The following is a 20,790-nucleotide window of genomic DNA, read 5'->3' on the forward strand; positions in this document are numbered from 1 at the left end:
GTTAAATATCTAAGCATTTCATACGAAATCTCTTCTTAACATGCATCCAGTGACACCACTGTCTTGCTCCTGATATATTACTGTATATGTTTCAGAGAGAAAAGGTGAACAACAGCATTGCGTGATTTTTCCAGTTAAGCAGTCAATTTATTGGGAATCTGTTTTAGAAAGTGACCATAGTGCAAAAAACTGTTTATCTCCGGCTTTCCTTCTTTTAATGGAGCCTGCTATAAATCAGCTATATTTGTATGCTATTTAGGTACATTTTTAAATGATTCAAGTTAGAGATTTGAACATATAATTCTTCAGGAAATGTGCACATAGTGAGCATATGATAGAAAAATCAAACCTGTCCCTCAGTAATGTCCAATAACGGCAAATGTTATTATTAAAGAGACATGGGGAAAAAGATGAGACACCAGAGGAAGGCAACAGACAAGATAAAACAAGGCATATGAAGGTGAAGTAACCCAACCATCCTTACTGTCTGATAGTGTTCTTTGAGAATTGAGGTGAACATATTGCCTCTTATTGCAAATACCAGTTTGAGTCAGTCGACCAGCAGTTGGTGGTCAACCATATAAAATCCAGCAGAAAGATCTAATTATATTAAGTCATAGATTATTTTGAGCAATAGACTAGAGAATATCCTCAGTATTGATTAATACAGCCTAACATATGTACTAAAGGTATTTGTGGTTGCCGAGCTCTTGAACCAGGCGTTACAATCGCAAAATACCTTTTCACAATGTACACAATCATTTTAAAAGTTGAAAAGTCTTTCAAAGTTGTAAAAAGAATGTATCAATGGTTTGTGACCTTAGTTGCTGTTGCAAACAATGGGAAAGGTACCCTCAGGCTGGAGTGGTAACTTATTTGCACAGGGGAAGCTGCCCACATAGGACAGCTTGCCATGTGGGAACATAGTTGGATGGCTTTGGAGGAGAGCAGGCAGTGGTTCTGCTCCCCCTGATCTGTTACTAAATGGGAAACTTTTTTAAAGCAATAGCTGCCTCTTTAATGGACAGTAAGACATGTCACTTACTATAAAACGGTGTCTATGCACTGTTATCTTTTTAAGAAAAAGGCTTGAGGCTTATTTCTGTTAATGCACATCTGAACAGTAATATAGATTCTAGTTGACCCCTGCAACCTGATGTTGCTGAACTTCCTTTTCTCTTTCCTTCAACTCCATCAATCATTCTGTCAGTATTCACACCCTGAAGTCCCTAATTGGACTTACTGGCAACTTCCTACACTGGTTCTTATCCGCTATTTAGCAGTTCATTCACATGGCCACCTCAAGGACCCAGAAGACCCCTTTCATTTGCGGGGTCCCCCTGGATTCCATCTTGTCCCCTGTCATCTTTAGTCTCTGCCTGGGGCCGCATTACACTCTACTCGCCGATACCAGCATCGAAATTCATCAATATACCAACAGCACAAAAATGTACTTGAATGTCTCCACTTGAAATCCAAGACCTCAATGCACCTCATACATTAACTTTTAAAATATTATATGTAAAAAAAATACACGTATAGAAATTAAATACGTACAAACATAATGTAAAAAATATAAATAATTGCAAAAAAGCAGCATGTTTTAAAATATTATTTAAACATAAATAATAAAAAACTAAAATGTTAAATATAATGACAAACACTCAATATTGAAAAATTATTAAAATGTGTACAATAACAACATTAAAAATAAATTTCGAAACAATAATTAAAAACAAACCTTTAAAATTTATTACAAAATAAAAACGAAACCAGTCCCTTTCTGCAGCATAAGAAAGAATGTTAATCTGTGTTAAGGTTCACATTTTAAAATAGCTTGAGGGCATTTCACTCTCACTTGGCAAAAGGGAGCACTACTAAAGTAAATAAAAATTATTCACATTAAATGAACTTTTAAAATTAAAGCAAAAGGGGTTATATTTACTATTTCCACTCCAAGGTTTGATTCTGGTGGGGTCAAATTTGCTATCTCTATTCCAACATAAACAAGTGTTGAGAGATAGTTAGACTTTGAAGGGGATAGATTTACTTTTCCCACTTCGAGGTAAACAGCAATAGGGAAAGTGTCGGACTTTGAACGGCAGGATTGTTACTCCCACTTCAAAGTGAGCAACAGTATTGGCAATGTTTGACTTTGTAGTGGTAACATTTAGAATTACGACTAAAACATCAACAACACAAGGAAAAGTATTGGACTATTAGGGGTCAGATATACTATTCTCACTCTGACCTAAGCCACAGTAGGGAAAGTGTTGGTTTTTGGCAAGGTGAACATTTCTTTTCCCACATCAGCATAAGCAATACTAGGTAAAATATTAAACTTTAGATTTAATTTTCCTTATTGTAAATGAAAGCAAAATAAAGGACATATATATATAAAAAATATGTATTTCCGTTGGAAATAAAAAAAGATTTTAATACTATATAATTCATACAATTTATTAAAACCAAAACTATCTATACATAAAATAATATTAAAAAATCAAATTAACCAAAAATGTAAAAAATGGATATAAAATACTTCTCACTTTATTACCCTAAAATTCCTACAACCACAAAAACAAATTACATTAATAACCGAAAAAATGCACATTATTCAAAAATGTAATGCAACTGTATACATAATTATTATACATAATATAATGAATATTGAACATTTTAGAAACAGTTAAATAATTAGCCAAATCATCCCATTAACCAGTTAACAATTAATAATGCTATATTATGATACATATCTATAAAATAATGAAACCAATATATTATAATAATCATATAACAAGTTAAAACCATACTTATTCCCCTACAAACCCAACACCCCACCAAAAGAATAAAATTGACATAATAAAAAAAAACTTTAAAATGTATTACCAAATAAAAACGAAACCAGGCCCTTTCTGCAGCATAAGAAAGAATGTTAATCTGTGTTAAAGTTCACATTTTAAAATAGCTTGAGGGCATTTCACTCTCACTTGGCAAAAGGGAGCACAATTCTGCTCAGGGCTATTTTGTATTTAACTGAACTAACTTCTCTGAATACATGCTATGGGTCATTTTATGGCCCATGAATGTATTTTGTTGTATGGTAAACAAATATTTAATCAACAGAATAGCTGTCACAAGAAGTGAATTGTTTTGGTTAGCACTAATGTTAAAATAGTAGAAGGTAAAGAAAGTAAGAAAAGCTATTGATCACTGTTTTTATATCGCAGTCTACCAGAAAGCGCAGCTGTCTGGTTTGCTAAAGACATCTTGGGGACTTTAAGAAAGTTGACCTAGGAATGCATTCTGCGCATTGATTACCATTGGCTTGGTAACTCACTTTTCTGGCTTTCTATTTTCTGTCTTTATTTGCTTTAAGCTCTCCAGGTCAGTTCTCCAGTCCCATTGCCTAAACCGTGTTTACTGTATTCTTCAATGAACTCGCATTCTGTAAGCAGGCCTTTAAATCTTGTACTAATCTTGCCACATTTTTCTGCGCATTCAAAGACAGATCTCAAATGTCAAGCTCTGTCTTCCAGGGAGCGTTTTATCATTAATACTGTATGTTGGTGCATATGTAATGGTCATTTCAGTTGAAGTTGTGTTGTCTGTAATGACATTTCTATACCATACCATTCATACTCTATATTACCCCACCCCACTCTACTCTTCACCACTCCGCACTACTACACACTGAGTTATTGCACTCCTCTCTGCACCACTCCACTCTGCCTCTCCACTTTCCACCTCTCCACACCACTCTATGCTAATGCACTCTTCCCCACAGTACTCTACTATACACCACTGCACTCTTTGCCACTGCACTCTACACCACTCCACATTACTCCACTCTATGCCACCCTACTCTGTAACACTGTACTCCTATGACACTGCACTCTAGGACAATGCGCTCTACTCTGTACCACTCCACTGTATGCCAGTGCACTCTATGGCAATCCCATCTATGCCACTCTACTCTGCACCACTGCACTCTACTCTGGATCAATCTAGTCTACACCACTGAATTCAGCGCCTCTGCGCTTGCGCCACTCCACTCTGCACCACTTTACTCAACGCCACTTCATCCTATGCCAGGGCATCCTACACCACTTTACTCAAAACCAATGCACTCAGCGGCAATCTACTCTGCACCACTGCACTTTATGCCACTATACTCTATGCCACTGCACTCTACGCCATTGTACTCTGTCACTGCACTTTATGCCACTTTATTCTACTCTGCGCCACTGCACTCAATGACATTGCTCTCTATACCACTCTACACAATGCTACTCCACGCAACTGCACTCTGCACCATTCTACTCTGCGCCACAGCACACTGTGCCAGTGCAGTCCATGCCACTCTACTATGACAGTATACTCTGCGACACTGCATTCTGCCCCTCTACCTTATGCCACTCTACTTTGTGCCACTCTACAGCACTGAACTCTGCATCGCTCCACTCTACGCCATTGCACCTATCCCCTCTAAGCAACTCTAATCTACTCTGGACCACTGCACTCTATGCTTTACCAAGCACCACTATACTCTATGCTGTACCGCTCCACTCTACTCTGAAACAATCTCTTCTGTGCCTCTGCACTCTACGCCACCACACTCTATACCATTCTACTCTGTGCCACAGCACTTTATGCCAGTGCAGTGAGTGCACACCATTCTACTATACACTACTGACCTCTATGACCGTATATTCTGCAACACTGCATTATGCCACTCTACTTTATGGCACTCTACATCACTGAACTCTATGCCACTTCAATCTGCATTGCTCCACTCTACGCTATTGCACCAATCCCCTCTAAGCCACTCTAATCTACTCTGCACCAATGCACTCCACAGCACTCTACTCTATACCACTGCACTCTACACCACTTTACTCTACTCGGAATCAATCTCTTCTATGCCACTGTAGTTTATGACACTCTACTGCGCTCTGCGCCACTCCACTCTACACCATGCCATTCCACTCTGCACCCCTGCACTGTACACCACTACACTGTACACCACTACACTTTACGCCAATACACTTTACGCCAATGCACTCTGCACCACTTTACTCAAAACAAATACACTCTACAACACTGCACTCTATGCCAATCTACTCTGCACCACTGCACTATACGCCACTATACTCTACACCAGGGGTCTCCAACCAGTCGATCGCGAGCTACTGGTAGCTCGCCGAACCCCCGTGAGTAGCTCGCGCCTTGCATCTCAATTTTGTAGCCTATCGTTCTCCTTTATTGTTTTTAGGCCATTTTTCATAGCTGTTACCTGCCTTCACCAAAACCGGCTGCTCTGATTGGCCTAACTGAGCCTAGCGTGGGCGGGGAAGGTCAAAGAGGATGACGCTGTAGCTGAACTGCCTCTGCACGCCACTTGTCTTTCAAATTCTGGCACCGAGGTCTTGATTGTGTGCCGGAGCAAGAAGTAGTTGGGCCGGAGTGGAGCAGCAGGTCCCTGAAAGCCTGCTTGCAGGGATGTGGCACAAGCAGTATTGAACTGCTACGAACCTGCGCTTCCTGCCTGACACAATATTGAAGCAGTAGATAATCGGTAAGCAGGTTCTCTAGACTAGAATTGCGATGTGCGCCTTTCATACTCAGCCGCTTATATATCATAGGCGCGAAAGCCCGGGAATATCTTTTTCTCCCATTTTACAGCTCTGGACTATAAATCTAGATTAGAAGCAGGGCGAGTTTCAGTTTCCTTTAAGGCAGAAAACAAACAAAGCTCTCCCCGACTGCACTCCTAAAAGGAATGTAAATTATTCCACTCTTCAGCACAGCTATGAATTTATGGATTCCAGTGTCAACTCTTTCATACCGTCTGTAGCCAGGTCACTGACAGAGCCCGGACACACTGGGCCGAACTATAAATGTGTTTGTAAAATATTCTAGTATTCAGGGAAAGTGATGTGTGTTTCCGATATTTAACACAGCAGCAGCTTGCTAACATTACTGCCAATAATATGTGACGCCGTCCCATTTCCATAGTGATATCCCGTTTCGTTCTAAATCTAAAAGAAACTTTTTTATGGATATTTCATGAAATAATAACACAGAATATCTCTGCAAAATGTCTAACACTCTCACGCAGTACTCTCATTCAAAATAAATGAAAGAAAAATGATATTTAAAGCAATCGGTTTACAAATGATTAAAGGTCATTTGGGCAATGCTCTCTGCAGAACAGTTTTGACTCTATCATGAAGAGTCGGATCCCAAAGTTGATTTACAAATGCATTAATTGTGAGCTTCTGCCCTGGCCTAGTATCGGCATTGGCAAGGCAGTGTTGCAGATTTTATTTGCATATTAAATGCTGTCTAAAAAACAAATGGTGTGAAACTCTGCTTTATTAATGATTACATTTAATCATTGAAATAAAGCAGCATTTCAAACTCTTTTTTTCTCCAAATAAATAGCCTCTATCTCAGAAGTTATCCTGTTTACAAATTAAGCTATGGGGAGGTACGTACCTGCAGAGGCAGAATAGCCACATAAACAACTGGATACCTCCCCATTGGCCCCGAGACTAGAGCATCTGTGACTGTTGAAATTGTATTTTTTTTCACAAACTCAGTGAAACTTGCACTTGATTGGGCAGTGTATTAAGTTGAAAAATATGTATTCTACATACAGAGAGAATAAAGTTCCATAATGAATCAAAACGGTTCAAAATTATTTAAATCTGAACCAGGATGGGACATTTTAAAACTGTTAAAAAAAAAAAAGGAGTATGTGTTGAGGGAGAAATAATTGAGGTTATTCATAATGAAATTGGTGTCTTTTTGGAAAACCAGTGACTGCACATCTAAGCTAGACTTAAAAAATAACATTTGGTAAGGAATATATGTTGAGGTTTAGCTTTTGCAGTGTGTGAGCAAGTTGATCAAGGATCTCAAAAGGAGGTTATAGGCATGTATCCTGCAGCACCTCATTACACTTTCCAGTAAATCTGCCATGCAAGAAAAGCTTTTGCTTCAGGTGGCTCAACCTGTAGCTGTCTGTAGTTTCAAAAGAAAGAGTGTGGTCCCTTTTGTTCAAACCACATTATGGGCTCCGAAGAAATTAGGCTTACAGTCAATGAAACTGGGCGCGGGCGGTCTCTAAAAAAAAAAAATGCGCGAGGTGCTTGGCCTATAGTAGCTCACGACGATTTTCACTGATCAGAAGTAGCTCTCACTACAGAAAAGGTTGGAGACCCCTGCTCTACACCATTGCACTCTGTTACTTTACTCGGCACCACTGTACAACACGGTACTTTACACAAATTACTCTCCTCTACACCACTGTATGACACTCTACTCTGCACCACTGCACACATTGCTACTGAACTCTATACCACTCTACTCTAATGCCACTCTACTGCACTCTATACCAATGCACTCTACCCTTCTCCAACCTCTACTCCGTACCACTCTACTCTATGCCAATGCACTCTATCCCACTCTACTATGCACCAGTGAACTCTTTGCACTGCCCTCTACACCACTCCACTCTATGCAACTCCACTCTGTAATACTGCACTTTGCGCCAGTGCACTTCAGCCACTACTCCATACCACTCCACTCTATCCTGCACCATTCCATGCCACTGCATCTCTACCTTGAAATAATCTACTCTACGCAACTGCTGTCTATTCCACCACACTTTATGCCACACTACTCCATGCCACACTATTCCATGCCACACTATTCCATGCCACTCTGCTTCCTGCCACTCCACTGTACGCCACTGCCATCAACGCTACACCACTCTACTGTAAACCACTACAATCTACACCAATTCACTCTACACCACTTTTCTCAAAACCAGTGAACCCTACACCACTCTACAGATGCCAACTACTTTGCACTACTGCACTTTACGCTGCTGTACAACATTTTCCTCTATGCCATTGCCTTTGCACTACTGCACTTTACGCTGCTGTACAACATTTTCCTCTATGCCATTGCATGCTACATCACACTATACGATTGCGCTCTACATCATTGCACCCTACACCACTCTACTCTACACCACTGTACTCTGTCACTTCTCTATGCTACACTCAACTCTGCACCACTCCAAACCACTGTACTCTATGCACTGTACAGCACTCTACACCACTGCACTCTATGCCACTGCACCACTCTACACCAATGCACTCTACGCCACTCTATACTACACTCAAGGCCACTGCACTCTACCCTTCATCCCTCCACTCTGCCCGACTCCACTCTATGCCACTTCACTTTGTCACTCCTCTCTCCGCCACTGAACTCTCCACACTCTACTCTGCATAGATCCACTCTATGCCACTATACTCTGCGCCAAACCACTCTTCGCCACTCCACCTCTCCACTTTACAACACTCTACTATGCCACTACAGTCTAGGACACTCTATTCCACTATGTGCCACTCCACACTATGCCACTCCACACTACACCACTCTATTCTGCACCGCTGCACTCTATGCAACTGCACTCAACACCACTGCTCTCTACACCACTTTACTCAAAACCAATACACTCTGTCCCTCTGCACTCTATTCCAATCATTATGCTCCACTGCACTGTATACCACTATACTCTACGTCATTGCACTGTATGCCACTCCACACTATTGCACTATGCCAATTTACTCTGCACCACTCTACTCTACTGCACTCTACACCAACACACTCTACATTATTGCACTCTATGACACTGCATTCTGCAGCACTGCACTCTCTGCCACTGAATTCTGTCACTTGACTCTATATAACTCTACTCTGCGCTACTTCACTCAATACTACTGTACTCTACGCCAATGCACTCTAATCTACTGTGCACCACTACACTCTGACACTGCCCTCTATGCCACGTCATTCCACGCTACTCTTCTCTGCACCACTCTACTATACGCCAGTGCACTCTACTCCACTCTCATCTGAAGCAATCTACTCTGCCACTGCACAATGCGCCACCCTACTGTACTCTATGTCACTCCACTCTACACCACTACAATCAACGCTGCACCACTCTTCTCTACACCACTTTACTCTATGACTGCACTTTACACGGCACCACTATACGCTACCCTGTACTACTCCACTCTATATGCTGCTTCACTCTATGCTATGCCACTGTACTCAAAACCACTGCACTGTACACCAATAACCTTGATGCCACTTTACTCAAAACCAATGCACCCTACACCACTGCATCTACGCCAACTACTTTGCACCACTGCACACCACTATAGTCTACAACATTCTACTCTATGCCATCGCACACTGTCACTCTGTGCCATTGCACTCTGTCACTGCGCTCTGCGTCACTGTGCTCTACTGTACTCTATTCTACTCTGCACAACTGTACTCTCCGTCACTGCTCTCTGCACCATTGTACTCTGCGCCTCTCTACTTTGCACCACTCTAAGACCCTGCACTCTATGATCCTGCACTGTGACACTATTCTGCATGACTGCACTCTATGCCACAGCACTCACTCTGCACCACTCAACTCTGCTCCACTCTACTTCTACTCTACACCACTGCACTCTATGCCACTGCATTCTACTCCACTCTACTCTTCACCTCTGCACTCTACCCTCCCCTACTCCACTCTACCCTGCACCACTCCACTCTTTGCCACTTCACTCTTTGCCACTCTACTTCACTCTTTGCCACTCCACTCTACGCCATTGCACTCTACACAACTGCAATCTGCTCTTCACCATTCTACTTTATGCCATGGTACTCTATGCTACTCTACATCACTCCATTCTCCGCCAATGCACTCTATACCACTTTATTCAATACCAGTGCACTCCACGCTACTGCGCTCTATGCCAATTTACTCTGTGCCACTGTACTTTACACCACTTCACTCTAGGCCACTGTACGACACTCAACGATACTCTTAAGAAAGTTTCTGTAAGGGCAAATTTTTTACTATCAACATCGCCATCAACTGAACCTTATTTGATTATTGTGAATCGCCCCTTTCATAGACAGCTCCTAACGAGGTTTCGTTTTGATATGATATATTTAACTCTGGGTGATTTTCCATCTTGGGGCAAGCCGGAAGCCTGCAACCCTTGTAAATGTGACAACTTTTCAAATCAGGATACGCTACATTTTGTCATGTTTTGTGACTTTTATAAAGAAATGAGACAAATACTTATTACCATTGTTGAAAGAGGCTGGCTTTATACAAGTCAGACCAGCTCTCTTATACTTACAAATGTTAAGCTGTCCTCGGGTCATGTTCTGTGTTGCGAGCTTTCTGGTGGCTGCTGTTCGGAAAAAGAAATCTTTAGTCTTCCCTTGTCTTCCTGGCACTTAGCACTTTGGATATAAATATGACGAGAGCAGGCTCCCCAGCTGTTTTAAGTGATGAAATGTATATTATGTCCTTAGGAATTATCTGTAGTGTAAATAATGTTTTTAGTTTGATTTTTAATGAAAGTGTGTTTTTAAGTAAACGGACATCTGAACGTAGTGTGAACTATGTACATCCTACTTACACTGTATTTAACTATGTGTATATATTGTATATTTGTAGTTATGTATATATGTTCATGATTGTCGTCTTTTTATGATTTTTAATAATCGAAATAAAATGCTTTGACTGACTGACTCAACGATACTCCACTCTATGATGCTGAACTCCATTAAACTGTCCTCCACTTTATGCCACTCCACTCTACAGCACTTTCTCCAACGCTCTATGCAACTCCCTCTATACCACTGCACGCCCTTTACTCCACTCTATTCTTTGACACAGTACTCCACGCCACTTCACTCTGAAAATCCAGTCCGCTCTATGCCACTCTACTCAACAAACCTCTACTTCACTTCATACCCTCTACGCTACTTCACTCTGCTCTACACCACTCCACAACACTTTATTCCACTCCACTCTATGCCACTCTACGACGCTCCACAACACTGTATGCTGCTCCATGATACTCCACTTCACCCCTCTCCATGACACTCCACTTCATGGCTCTCCACACCACTCAACTCTACTGTATGCCACTCTACGCCACTCCATAACACTCCACTTTACGACACTCCACTCCATGCTACTCTCCTTTACCCACTAACTTTCAGCCATACTATACAGCAGCCACTTTAGTGTACAACATTGCTGAATCATATTGCCAAAGTCAATAGTTCTTGCATAGGCCAGATCTACTGGCTTTGCCAATGCTTGTTTAAGATTAAAACTGAAGAGGGCCAACTAGGCAGAAATCGTTTTTTGGTTGTTTGTGTTCAGATTTAGAGAGGACCTGGCTCTGCAATTTAGGCTGCACTGTTCGTAGTGGGGCAGGATCAAGGCTGATTTGCATATGGCTGGGTCTAACTGGAGGTGGCATGGTGGGCAGAAAAAAAGTGTAGAATTGGAATACTGCCTGAGTGATCGATAGTAGTTAGACTATTTGCAAGCATTTTTCTAATCACCTGTTGTGAGTTTCATAACCGACTGTGTCTTCATGAGTCATGACCTCGACATACACTTAAGTGTTAATAAATAGCATACTACTCTGTGCACATCAGCAGGTATACTGCATAGATCCTGGTGCTCCTAATAATGCTCTAATTGAGTAAGGAATTGCTCCCTCATTAAATCGTTTAACTTAACCATGAGTGGTGTGTAACTCTGGGAGACGTGTAAATCACGATACACACATTTATGAATGTGTATTCTTATTGAAAACTACAGCTATTCCAAGTGTGGGTGATTGTATAAACAAAATTACTCGGTAAAAATTAAAACCGGAATGAACGATTGGTCGTGGCTGTGTGACATAGTGAAATACATTTTTATTTCCCCCCTAAATTGAATGTTTTTTATAAGTCCTTATATATTGGTGTGCAGTGTACAATTCACGTATTGCTGCTACAGCAACAGCAAACACTTAAGAAACGTGGTTGCCTTTCCCCCGCTACCATCTCATACTCCTTAATAACCCTTAAGGCACAGAGAGGCAACAGATAAACACTTCTAAGGTTCTCTTTTGAAGGTTGACGGGAATAAATGTACTACACAATATGACTGGATTCAGATGAACTGGTGAATACAATGTGCACTGTTTTATTGTTAAGACTCTGACAGTAAACAGAGAGCACATACATACATTTCCAATTCACTGTAGGAGTGTGCTGATAACCTTGATTAAAAATAAAGTTTGAGTTTTATGCTTAAAATGAATAAAATGCCTGACTTGTTGGTTTAGTGTAGCTTACATGGTGCCTAATGCATAATGGGGTAAGATGACACAATGGGACACATTTGTACAATGTTACTGGCTTGATTCATGTAGGTATCATTCATTTATCCATCTCACGTTCATTAATGTGTTTCTGTTGATTCCATAATAGCAAAGCCTAGTCTTAAAGTTCATAGCAGCACTGATATTTAAAAAAAATATTTATATTTTTTGCTTCTCAGACCAAGTAAAGCTTTTTTTCCTCCTCAATCCAACTAAATTATTGTTCTCCTTTATTAAATTACAGGTGATCCTTTCAGGAATTATAGGATTAACAACATGGAAGAGACCAATGGTACTACTGGTATGTATGTAGGATTAATTCTACACGTTATTTCTGTTGTGCACAATGTTTTGTAGAAGAGTATCAAGAACTAATTCAAACTGTCTTTGAATAAAACAGCGTGTATGGTTTTAAGACTAATACTCAATAGGAATTAAGGGGCCGATTACTATGCTGCCCGGAACGGCTCCGACCGTCAGCCAGAGCCTTTCCGGGCCACATTTCGGTTTAATTTCCAACCGCCACATTACAATGCTGGCGTCAGAATTTAAACCGGCTGGTCTTTTTGGCTGGCTTCCAATGGGCTCAAGGAGCCTGTCAGCCAGTCGGAACCGGCTCGTAATCCCAAAGGGTCAGCCTTTCTGCCCTTGGGATTATGATGCACGGTTTCCGGCATGGTTTACATGCCAACCTGTCTGACTTGGAAACTATGTCAGAAAGTGTGTTTGGGGCTCCCTTGTTTGTGTGGCCTCCGGATGGGGGCCAAGGGGGTACCTACAGTGCCCTCCTCTTGGTCCCTGCACCCCGTGGCTGGCACGTTGACGTGCCCTCCACAGGTGCAGGGATTGACATCACCTTCCATTACCCTATGCGAGCATGTACTATCCCTGGTTTATGGCCGCCAGACATGCTCCCATAGGGATGTGTTGGAATGCGACCGAACAGTGTTCCGTCGCATCCAAATCTGGCAGCTAGGACCACCGACCGAAGGCCTGTCGGTCTCGTTTGCGATATGGTGTCGGACAGACATGGTAATCAGCCCTTAAGTGTTGTGGATATTGCAATGCAGAAGACTTGAAGGTCATGCGATGGGGTGAGAGGCTTAACATTATAAAGTGTCCTCGTGGGTGCGTAGATCAAAATGCCCATCACCAGTTTACAAGACTTCAAGCACAGAAACCACACATACCAGTTAAGGAGTCGAGTTTACACATGGTTGGGTACAGGGAGCATTAATAATAACATTCCTGAACCCAATTCCTCAGGATGGCACTAGCAAGAGATGGACAGTGGGATCCATTGGTAGGGAAGAAGGTAAGATACAAATATAACTAATTATGTATTTTAATTCCATAAGTAATACTAGTGGTGCTCCCTAATTCATATTCTGTAGTGGAAGGTCAAAGCCTTCAGATTTTCAGCCATTTACTCGTTCGGGAAGGCAATATAATTTATATAACTGATAAAAGGTTAACCTAAAACAAATGAATATAGATCAGTAAATGTAACAAACATTAGAAATGTGCCCTGGGGTGGGCTCAAACTTTAGTGCGTGAGTAGGATGTTATTCTGACCAGACTTTACTCTCCATTCTTAGTTCTGGGAATAGTTTTAAAAGTTGATGAAGGAACTGGAATAGGTATTGCACGTGCTGGGTTTCTTTCAGTGTTGGTATCAGCAGAGTGCCCCAGTAATGCCATTCGAGCTAAAATTACTCACAGTAATTACAGTAATTAGGACAGGCCTATCATTTTTATGTGCATTGTTCTCCTCCCTGACTGCTGAGTCTCCACAGCCAGAAAGTTATTATTAAATCGCAGTTTTGTGATTATGGAAAAAGAGTAAAATTACACAAACGTGTAAGTTTACCTTTGTGATTCACAGGCTTGGCGTGGAGAGCTTCGTCATTGTAGGCGCTGTCCTGCAGTCTTTAAACACTGCGGGGCAGATTTACAAGCCCCTTGCGCCACTTTTGCGTCATTTTTCCCATGTTAAAAATGACTCAAATGTGGGGCAAGGGGCTTGTAAGTCTGCCCCTGAATTGTGTTCATCTTGAAATCCGATCACAATACCTAGCAGTCCCTTGCAGATCAGACAAGAAGTACAACGGTGCTTTAAACACACGCAACGTCAGCGAGATCAAAAACTAGGCACAGAGCAGTGGGGCTTTAAGGATCTAAAGAGGAACAATCACTTAACTAACTGTGGAAACACCTCCAGGGCTACATTTCGCCTTTATGTCCACCTGTGACATTAGAAAGGAAATCTGATATTTTATTTATGGGATTGTACTTTTGTGACAAGCTGTCCTATGTCTTTATTTCCTTTACCTAACCTCTGCCATATCAATGCATCTGATACAAAGGAGTTACATTTAGCACTTAGTCACCAAACCCTCCTTTCAATCTTTGTATCAAATAATATCAGGCAGTGAGTAATGGAAAAGATGCTTGCTTCTTGTGATAGGCATTGTAAATATGAACACTGTGTGATGCTAAGAGATAAGATGACAGATTCCAGGAATATTCAAAAGATATCTAGATGTAAACAAGATATAAACAAATCGAAGAATATCTATCAAAGCCTTATTTGCACAAGCTATATTAAATGTATATTTCAAAATATATTAGAACACACAATGTTGAAAACATCACAATAAGACTATACTAAAATCCCGTGAGTGATGCTGAAATCAGACAATCAAAAAGACAAACACACCTCAGAAAAAGGCAAATACATACAAATATTAGCCTAACTGAAACTATTAGTACTGTACACACCAAGCTCTCATTTCCGAAGCTCTCCAGATAATTCCCTTCACAACTTGCAGGATGTATGAGTTCCACACAACTCAAGCAAAGATTTGCTCCATGTGCGAAGTGTCTAATGTTTGCCTTATTCAGCATGGGCCTCAGTCACAGACGCCTCTAAACCTTGTGCAACAAATGCACAAATGCAAAATCATCCAAGGAGTCAACAATTTTACTGTTGTATCAACAGAAGAATGCACGTGTGGCCATAGGCGTCCAGTTTCCCACACAATTATGCTCCAAGTACTTACCAGCTAAATTTCGGAGGGCTTAGTAAAAAATTGGTACCTGATACAAGATCACTATGTTTAATTTTTACTACAAGCTCCATCACTTTCTTGATAGATTCAGGTTGCTTCCTTAGCTCAGGGATAATAGGCGTGGGCACCATTTTCATGTTCCCCAAAACATGGAAGAGAATAGAATACGCTGTAGTTCATCAAGTCCTTGAGTTAGTTAATCAAGAAAGAAATCTCCCATTTGTACCACAAACACAGGCAACACATATGTGGAGCCCAGTCGACGCGGTCTGATTTTCAGCCCGAAGCTAGATCAATCCTTAAGGCAGTCAATGGGCACCAAGATATTCCCTTTAAGTTGGCAATAATTGTTCTGTCTGCTTCCCAAATCTCCAAACCGGGTGTGGCCTGTGCAGGCATAATTTTTGTTGTCGGGCTGAGACATGAAAACAGTTGGGACCCCCCTCCCCATTTGGCAGAGCAAATTTGATAGGAAATCTTAAATGCTGTTTGTCCATTTTTTGCCCTTCCTCCCATGCACCATCTGTCACCTTTGCATCCCTTCTTTTTCTACCTTCACCTCTTTCCTGCATCCCTCTCTCAACCATCTCTAGCTTCCTTGCTGTTGCATATCTCCTATTCACATCACCCTCCAGGACCATCGTGTGGCTCAATGCCATGTGTGACACCTTAAGAGAGTGCTGTCTATCTAGTCAAGTACATATTGCTTTCTGATTCTTGTCATTCTTTCATGCATCACATGTCTCCTAGTCCTATGCATTTGTTCCACGGCGCTCCCTTGATACCACGCGTCTATCCACGTCCGAACATAACAATTAGCACATTATGTGAATGGATGAGCTCTTCCTCTACCCCTGTGCCAACTGGTCCTGTGACATGATGTCATCATCAGTTAGTCTGACCCTTTTAGCCAAGCCCATTTCTGCACTGAGAGGAACACAATGGTTTCCCTTTTCATTCTAGCCTTGGGATAGTGTTTGGTTAATGGAGTCTGGCTGCTCGGATTCTGTAACCACGTGACTCATAGTGATGTGTGTACAGTGGTACATCCTACAGTTTCAGAGAGCCTGCTTTTTGAAGCCATGTTTAGAAACTACTACCCTAATCCCTATTTTCTTACTGCAAGTTGTAATCAGTGTACTCATTTGGTGCTCCATGCCTGAGGGGTACACATGGAAATTTTGGCCATAGCTAATTGTTTAGTCGATACAAACCCCTAAAGTTTGATACTGCCAGAAGACCTACTATGGATGATAGCCTGTTTTCAACATGAATATTAACGCTGGTTGAGAGGAGATTATGGTTCATACTATACATCTTTCCTAGAGAATTTAACATAAAGCAAAATAATATAATGAATCAACACAAGGAAGTTAGCGCTACACTGTACCAATTCGTATAGGTGTAACAGGGAATAGGATTTGAAACCCTCTTTGGCATGCTTCATCACAGGGTTCCGTCCTGCATCCTGGGTCACATAAAGCCCTAGGATAGGCTTAACCTATTATGGGATTTCAAGTTGTGTGAGAATGTCATTATAATGGGTTCCCTATTGAATAACAAATGGTATAGTTACCTGGTGATGTACCCTGGTCAATTAATTGTAGGAGCCACTGATAAGTTAAAAACAAATATGGTGTTCAAGAATCGTAATCATTCCCACACCAAGCAATGTTAACATGTTTTGGCCATATATGAAGACTGGCCTGGGTCAATTAATTACCTTCATCAGGACCTATGATCCCGGTTACCAACTCAATTTTACCTGCAGGTATTAAAAGATATAGGGAGAAGGAAAAAAGTAATCTGGTATTTCCTCATGATTATTATTGTTATCATTAAGGCAATATCGGATAAACAAACATATCATTAATTTGAAAGACAATGTCTCATCACATATAGGTACATGTCCCTCGTGTGTATCACCCACGTGACACACTGCACAGCACAATAGTCAGTATCACAAGCTTGGTGAATAGAATATCCAATGATTCGATATGTACGCTCCTCACAAGTATAGACTGAATAATTATCTTACCCTATGTCAATTTGCAATTTGCCTCTTAGCAGGGGGTTGGTAATACCTCCCTGTATCACACACTATTGATGGGAGGGGTCAAATAACAATGGAAACGTGATTAGAAATATTTTAAAGTATTGAGTGAAAAAGTAAATTTTGAAGAAGTGGTACCTGGCACTTACTTCGTCAAGAGAGGTACTTGCCTGCACCCCTAGCATCAGACTTCCCTCTGCTGTTAGAGGGTTGTTAGAATTGAGGGTCTCTGGTTGGCGCAGTGCAGCACTGGCGACAAGCAGGGACCCTCTCCTCTAAGTCAGGGCAAAGGATTACTCGCAGAAATAACCCCTGCTCACCCTCTAGGTAGTGTGGCACAAGCAGTCTAGGCTAATCTCTGGGAGCACATCTGGTTAAACATTTGCAGTATCACACACAACAACCACTAACCCACCACACAATGACACTAGACTGTAGGTTGTGTAAAAATATATCTCCTTTATGTATATTTCAAGCAGGCTTATAAATACAGTCTTTTCACTTTCAAGAAATGGTTCCAGTTACTTGTTTAGAATGCCACAGTTCTTTTTAGCAATGTTCAGGTCTTAACAGGCAAGGTTTCGCCTTTCTAAGCAGTTTGCTGGGCTTGGTGCGCTTCGCAGCGCTCTCGTACAGTCCGTACGGCTTCAGCGGAGGTGCCCTACCAAAGCTGCGCTTCTCAAGTGAGCCAGCGTACGTCGCGAACACTGAGGAAGGCAGGTGCGAGGCGTACCAGCAACCGTATCCCAAGCGCACTGTTCTCAGCGCCTGGTTGCAGCGTATGCCTCTTGCTGGTGAGTACGGTGCGCACAGTCTGCAGCGAAGCAGAAGGCGGACCAGCCTCCAGGGAACACAGTACGTTGCGCACTGAATGCGAAGCGCTCCACGAGGCACTAGAGCGAAGCGGAAGGCAAACCAGCGAACAGGCGTAAGCGGTAAACAGTTTTAAAAGCGCACTATGAGGCGTACCAGCCTCGGGGAGACAGCAAAAGGTTGCTCATCCGTTCACAGCGCACAATACCTTGGCTCTTGATGTTGGTTCGGTGTGGACGGCTCTACGCTGTTGTCCGGCGTTGCAGTGTCGTCCTGGAGGGTGGGGTGATGTGGGGGTCACGGGGTCCCTTTCCTTCAGGCTGGCAGTGCTCAGGGGGACACAGGCTCACAAGGGCTGAGTCCTGGGGTTGCCTGGAGAGGGGTGGAGCAGACTTCGAGGTTTTCTGCAGGGCTTTTCTTCAGGATGCGAACCCCTACTGCTAGTCCGTCTTTTCTTTACTTTCCATGGCGCGGGGGCAGCAGAAGGCGGTGATCGGACTGGACAGGTCCTCTGCTTTGCATTGTTTCTTCCGCTCGGTGAGCCAGTCACGGTGCTGAGGTCAGACAGTGCTGACCTTTGCGGGGCAAGCTGCGGCTTGGCAGCAGGAATTCACGGTGCTCTGCAGGACAGGGGTTAGCACGGGGTCTTTAGGGCAGCGATGCAGGGTCGATAATACACAGCAGTTGTTCCTCTTCCGGGGGGGATAGCGATCCCTGTTCCTGGGGCGCAGTTCAGGGGGCAAGTTCAGATGCAAGCCCTTGGAGATCTTGTTAAGGGGGGTGCTTGTAAAGCGCACTGTCACCGTGGGTTTCCTGGCGCTGATTGGATGCTGAGGGAACAGAGGGATTTTAGCTAGATTGAGGGAAAAGCCAGGTTTTTAATGATTTACGGAATTGGATGAGAGTATTGGAAGTCTTGACTGGGGAAGGGAAAGAGTTCCAGAGTTTGGGGCCAAGGTATGCAAATCTCCGACCACCAGATCTACAAAGTTTGATGGGGGGGACAGCCAGGAGGTGTAGGTGTGATGATCTGAGATTGCGAGGGGGACAGTAGGGCCGGATGAGAGATTTCAAGAAAGCAGGACAAGAACCGGAAAGAGATTTGAAAATAAGACAGCCAAGCTTAAAGGCTGCCCTCAGCCTGACAGGGAGCCAGTGCAATTTGATAAGGAGGGGTTTGGCAGACTGCCATTTCGGTATCCCGAGGGCCAGTCTCGCCGCCTGGTTTTGAATGATTTGCAGCCTATGGATGGAAGATTTAGGCAAACCGTAGTAGATGGAATTTGAGAAATCCAGGCGGGAGAGGACGAGGGCCATGATGACTTGCAGCAGGGCATCTGGGGCATCTTATTAAGCAAATTTGCCAAGTTGAAAATAAAGCAAAGTTTCTTCTAGTCTTTCTTTTCTCTCCTTCCAGCAGCAAGGCACCCACCACAGGCAAGTCACTCAGGCTTAGAGACAGTACTTCTCCATGCAGCTTTCCTAGGTCCTTCTCTTCGGGCAGAGTTTCTTCTTGGCGTCAACAGTATCTAATTTCTTGGGAGCAGGGCTCCTTCTTTTATAGGACATTTATTTTGTTCTTTCAGGCCAGGGGGGCCTTTGCATAGCCTATTTCAGTTTTGAAGCACTCTGTTGTGCTGTTCCTGGCTTTTCCTTTCAGTGTGAGGGGCAGGCACATCAGATGCTCCGCAGGAGTTAGAGCCAGCATGCAGATGACAAGTACAGCCAGGAGTACCTTGTTGACAGTCCTCCCTCTTCCTGGGCCAGGTGTCGGGCAGAGTCATCAGTCGCTCCCCAGGGGGCGGAGCCAGCATTGTGTTGGCAGAGCACAGCTTATTCAGAGTCCAGGGGCACTCCCACCTCCCACTAAGGTGTAATCCTTGCATTCACCACCTGTCATCACCCAGCCCTGTCACTCACGCAACCCAGACAGCAGATACACATCCTAGCAGAGGCAGGCTGAAATGGTTAGGCAAGCAAATGCTAACTTTCTAAAAGTAGCATTTGCCAACACAGGATATTAAAATAAACTTTACTAAAAGAAGTATTGTATTATTCTGAGTTCAGGCATACTAAACTTGACTTTCTACCATGTTCCCTGAGCCTGCTGGGATTATAGGGTGTAATGATTCCAGCAGCCTCTCTTGGCCTAAGAGAACAGGTAGCCTTACAATAGTGAAAAACGAAATTGGCTGTAATTCACTATTAGGACATGCCACACACATCAGGGCTTGTCCTACCTTACACTTACAATGCACCCTGCCCTAGGGCCTACCATAGGGGTGACTAATATGAAGCAAAGGGAAGGTTTTGAGGCTGACAAGTGTGTGCACCTGCCCAGCCAGCATGACAGTACCAGACTGCACGCAGGTTCTGCAGTGGCAGACCCTAGACACATTTGAAAGGGCTGCTTCTGTGGGTGGCGCAACCAGCGCTGCAGGCCCACTAGCAGTATTTGTATTTACAAGCCCTGGCACTCCTGGTGCACTTGACTAGGGACTGACAGTAAACCAAATAAGCCAAACATGGACACCAATCAATGTAACAATTTTCAACAGGGAGAGCATATGCACTTTAGCACTGG

General features: G+C 42.7%; 1 protein-coding gene across 4 annotated transcripts in view; it reads left to right on the forward strand.

Moving 5' to 3' along the window:
• Positions 1–20,790, forward strand: part of ENTREP1 (endosomal transmembrane epsin interactor 1) — a 185,163-nt gene that overhangs the window by 14,786 nt on the left and 149,587 nt on the right. For all 4 annotated transcript variants that reach the window (XM_086961243.1, XM_086961244.1, XM_086961245.1 and 1 more), the window contains exon 2: positions 12,514–12,570. In XM_086961243.1, the coding sequence (XP_086817369.1) occupies positions 12,514–12,570 (57 nt within the window). The remainder of the gene's footprint in view (positions 1–12,513; positions 12,571–20,790) is intronic.

This window comes from Lissotriton vulgaris, chromosome 3_1, assembly GCF_964263255.1.
Source record: "Lissotriton vulgaris chromosome 3_1, aLisVul1.2, whole genome shotgun sequence".
Taxonomy (NCBI): Eukaryota; Metazoa; Chordata; class Amphibia; order Caudata; family Salamandridae; genus Lissotriton; species Lissotriton vulgaris.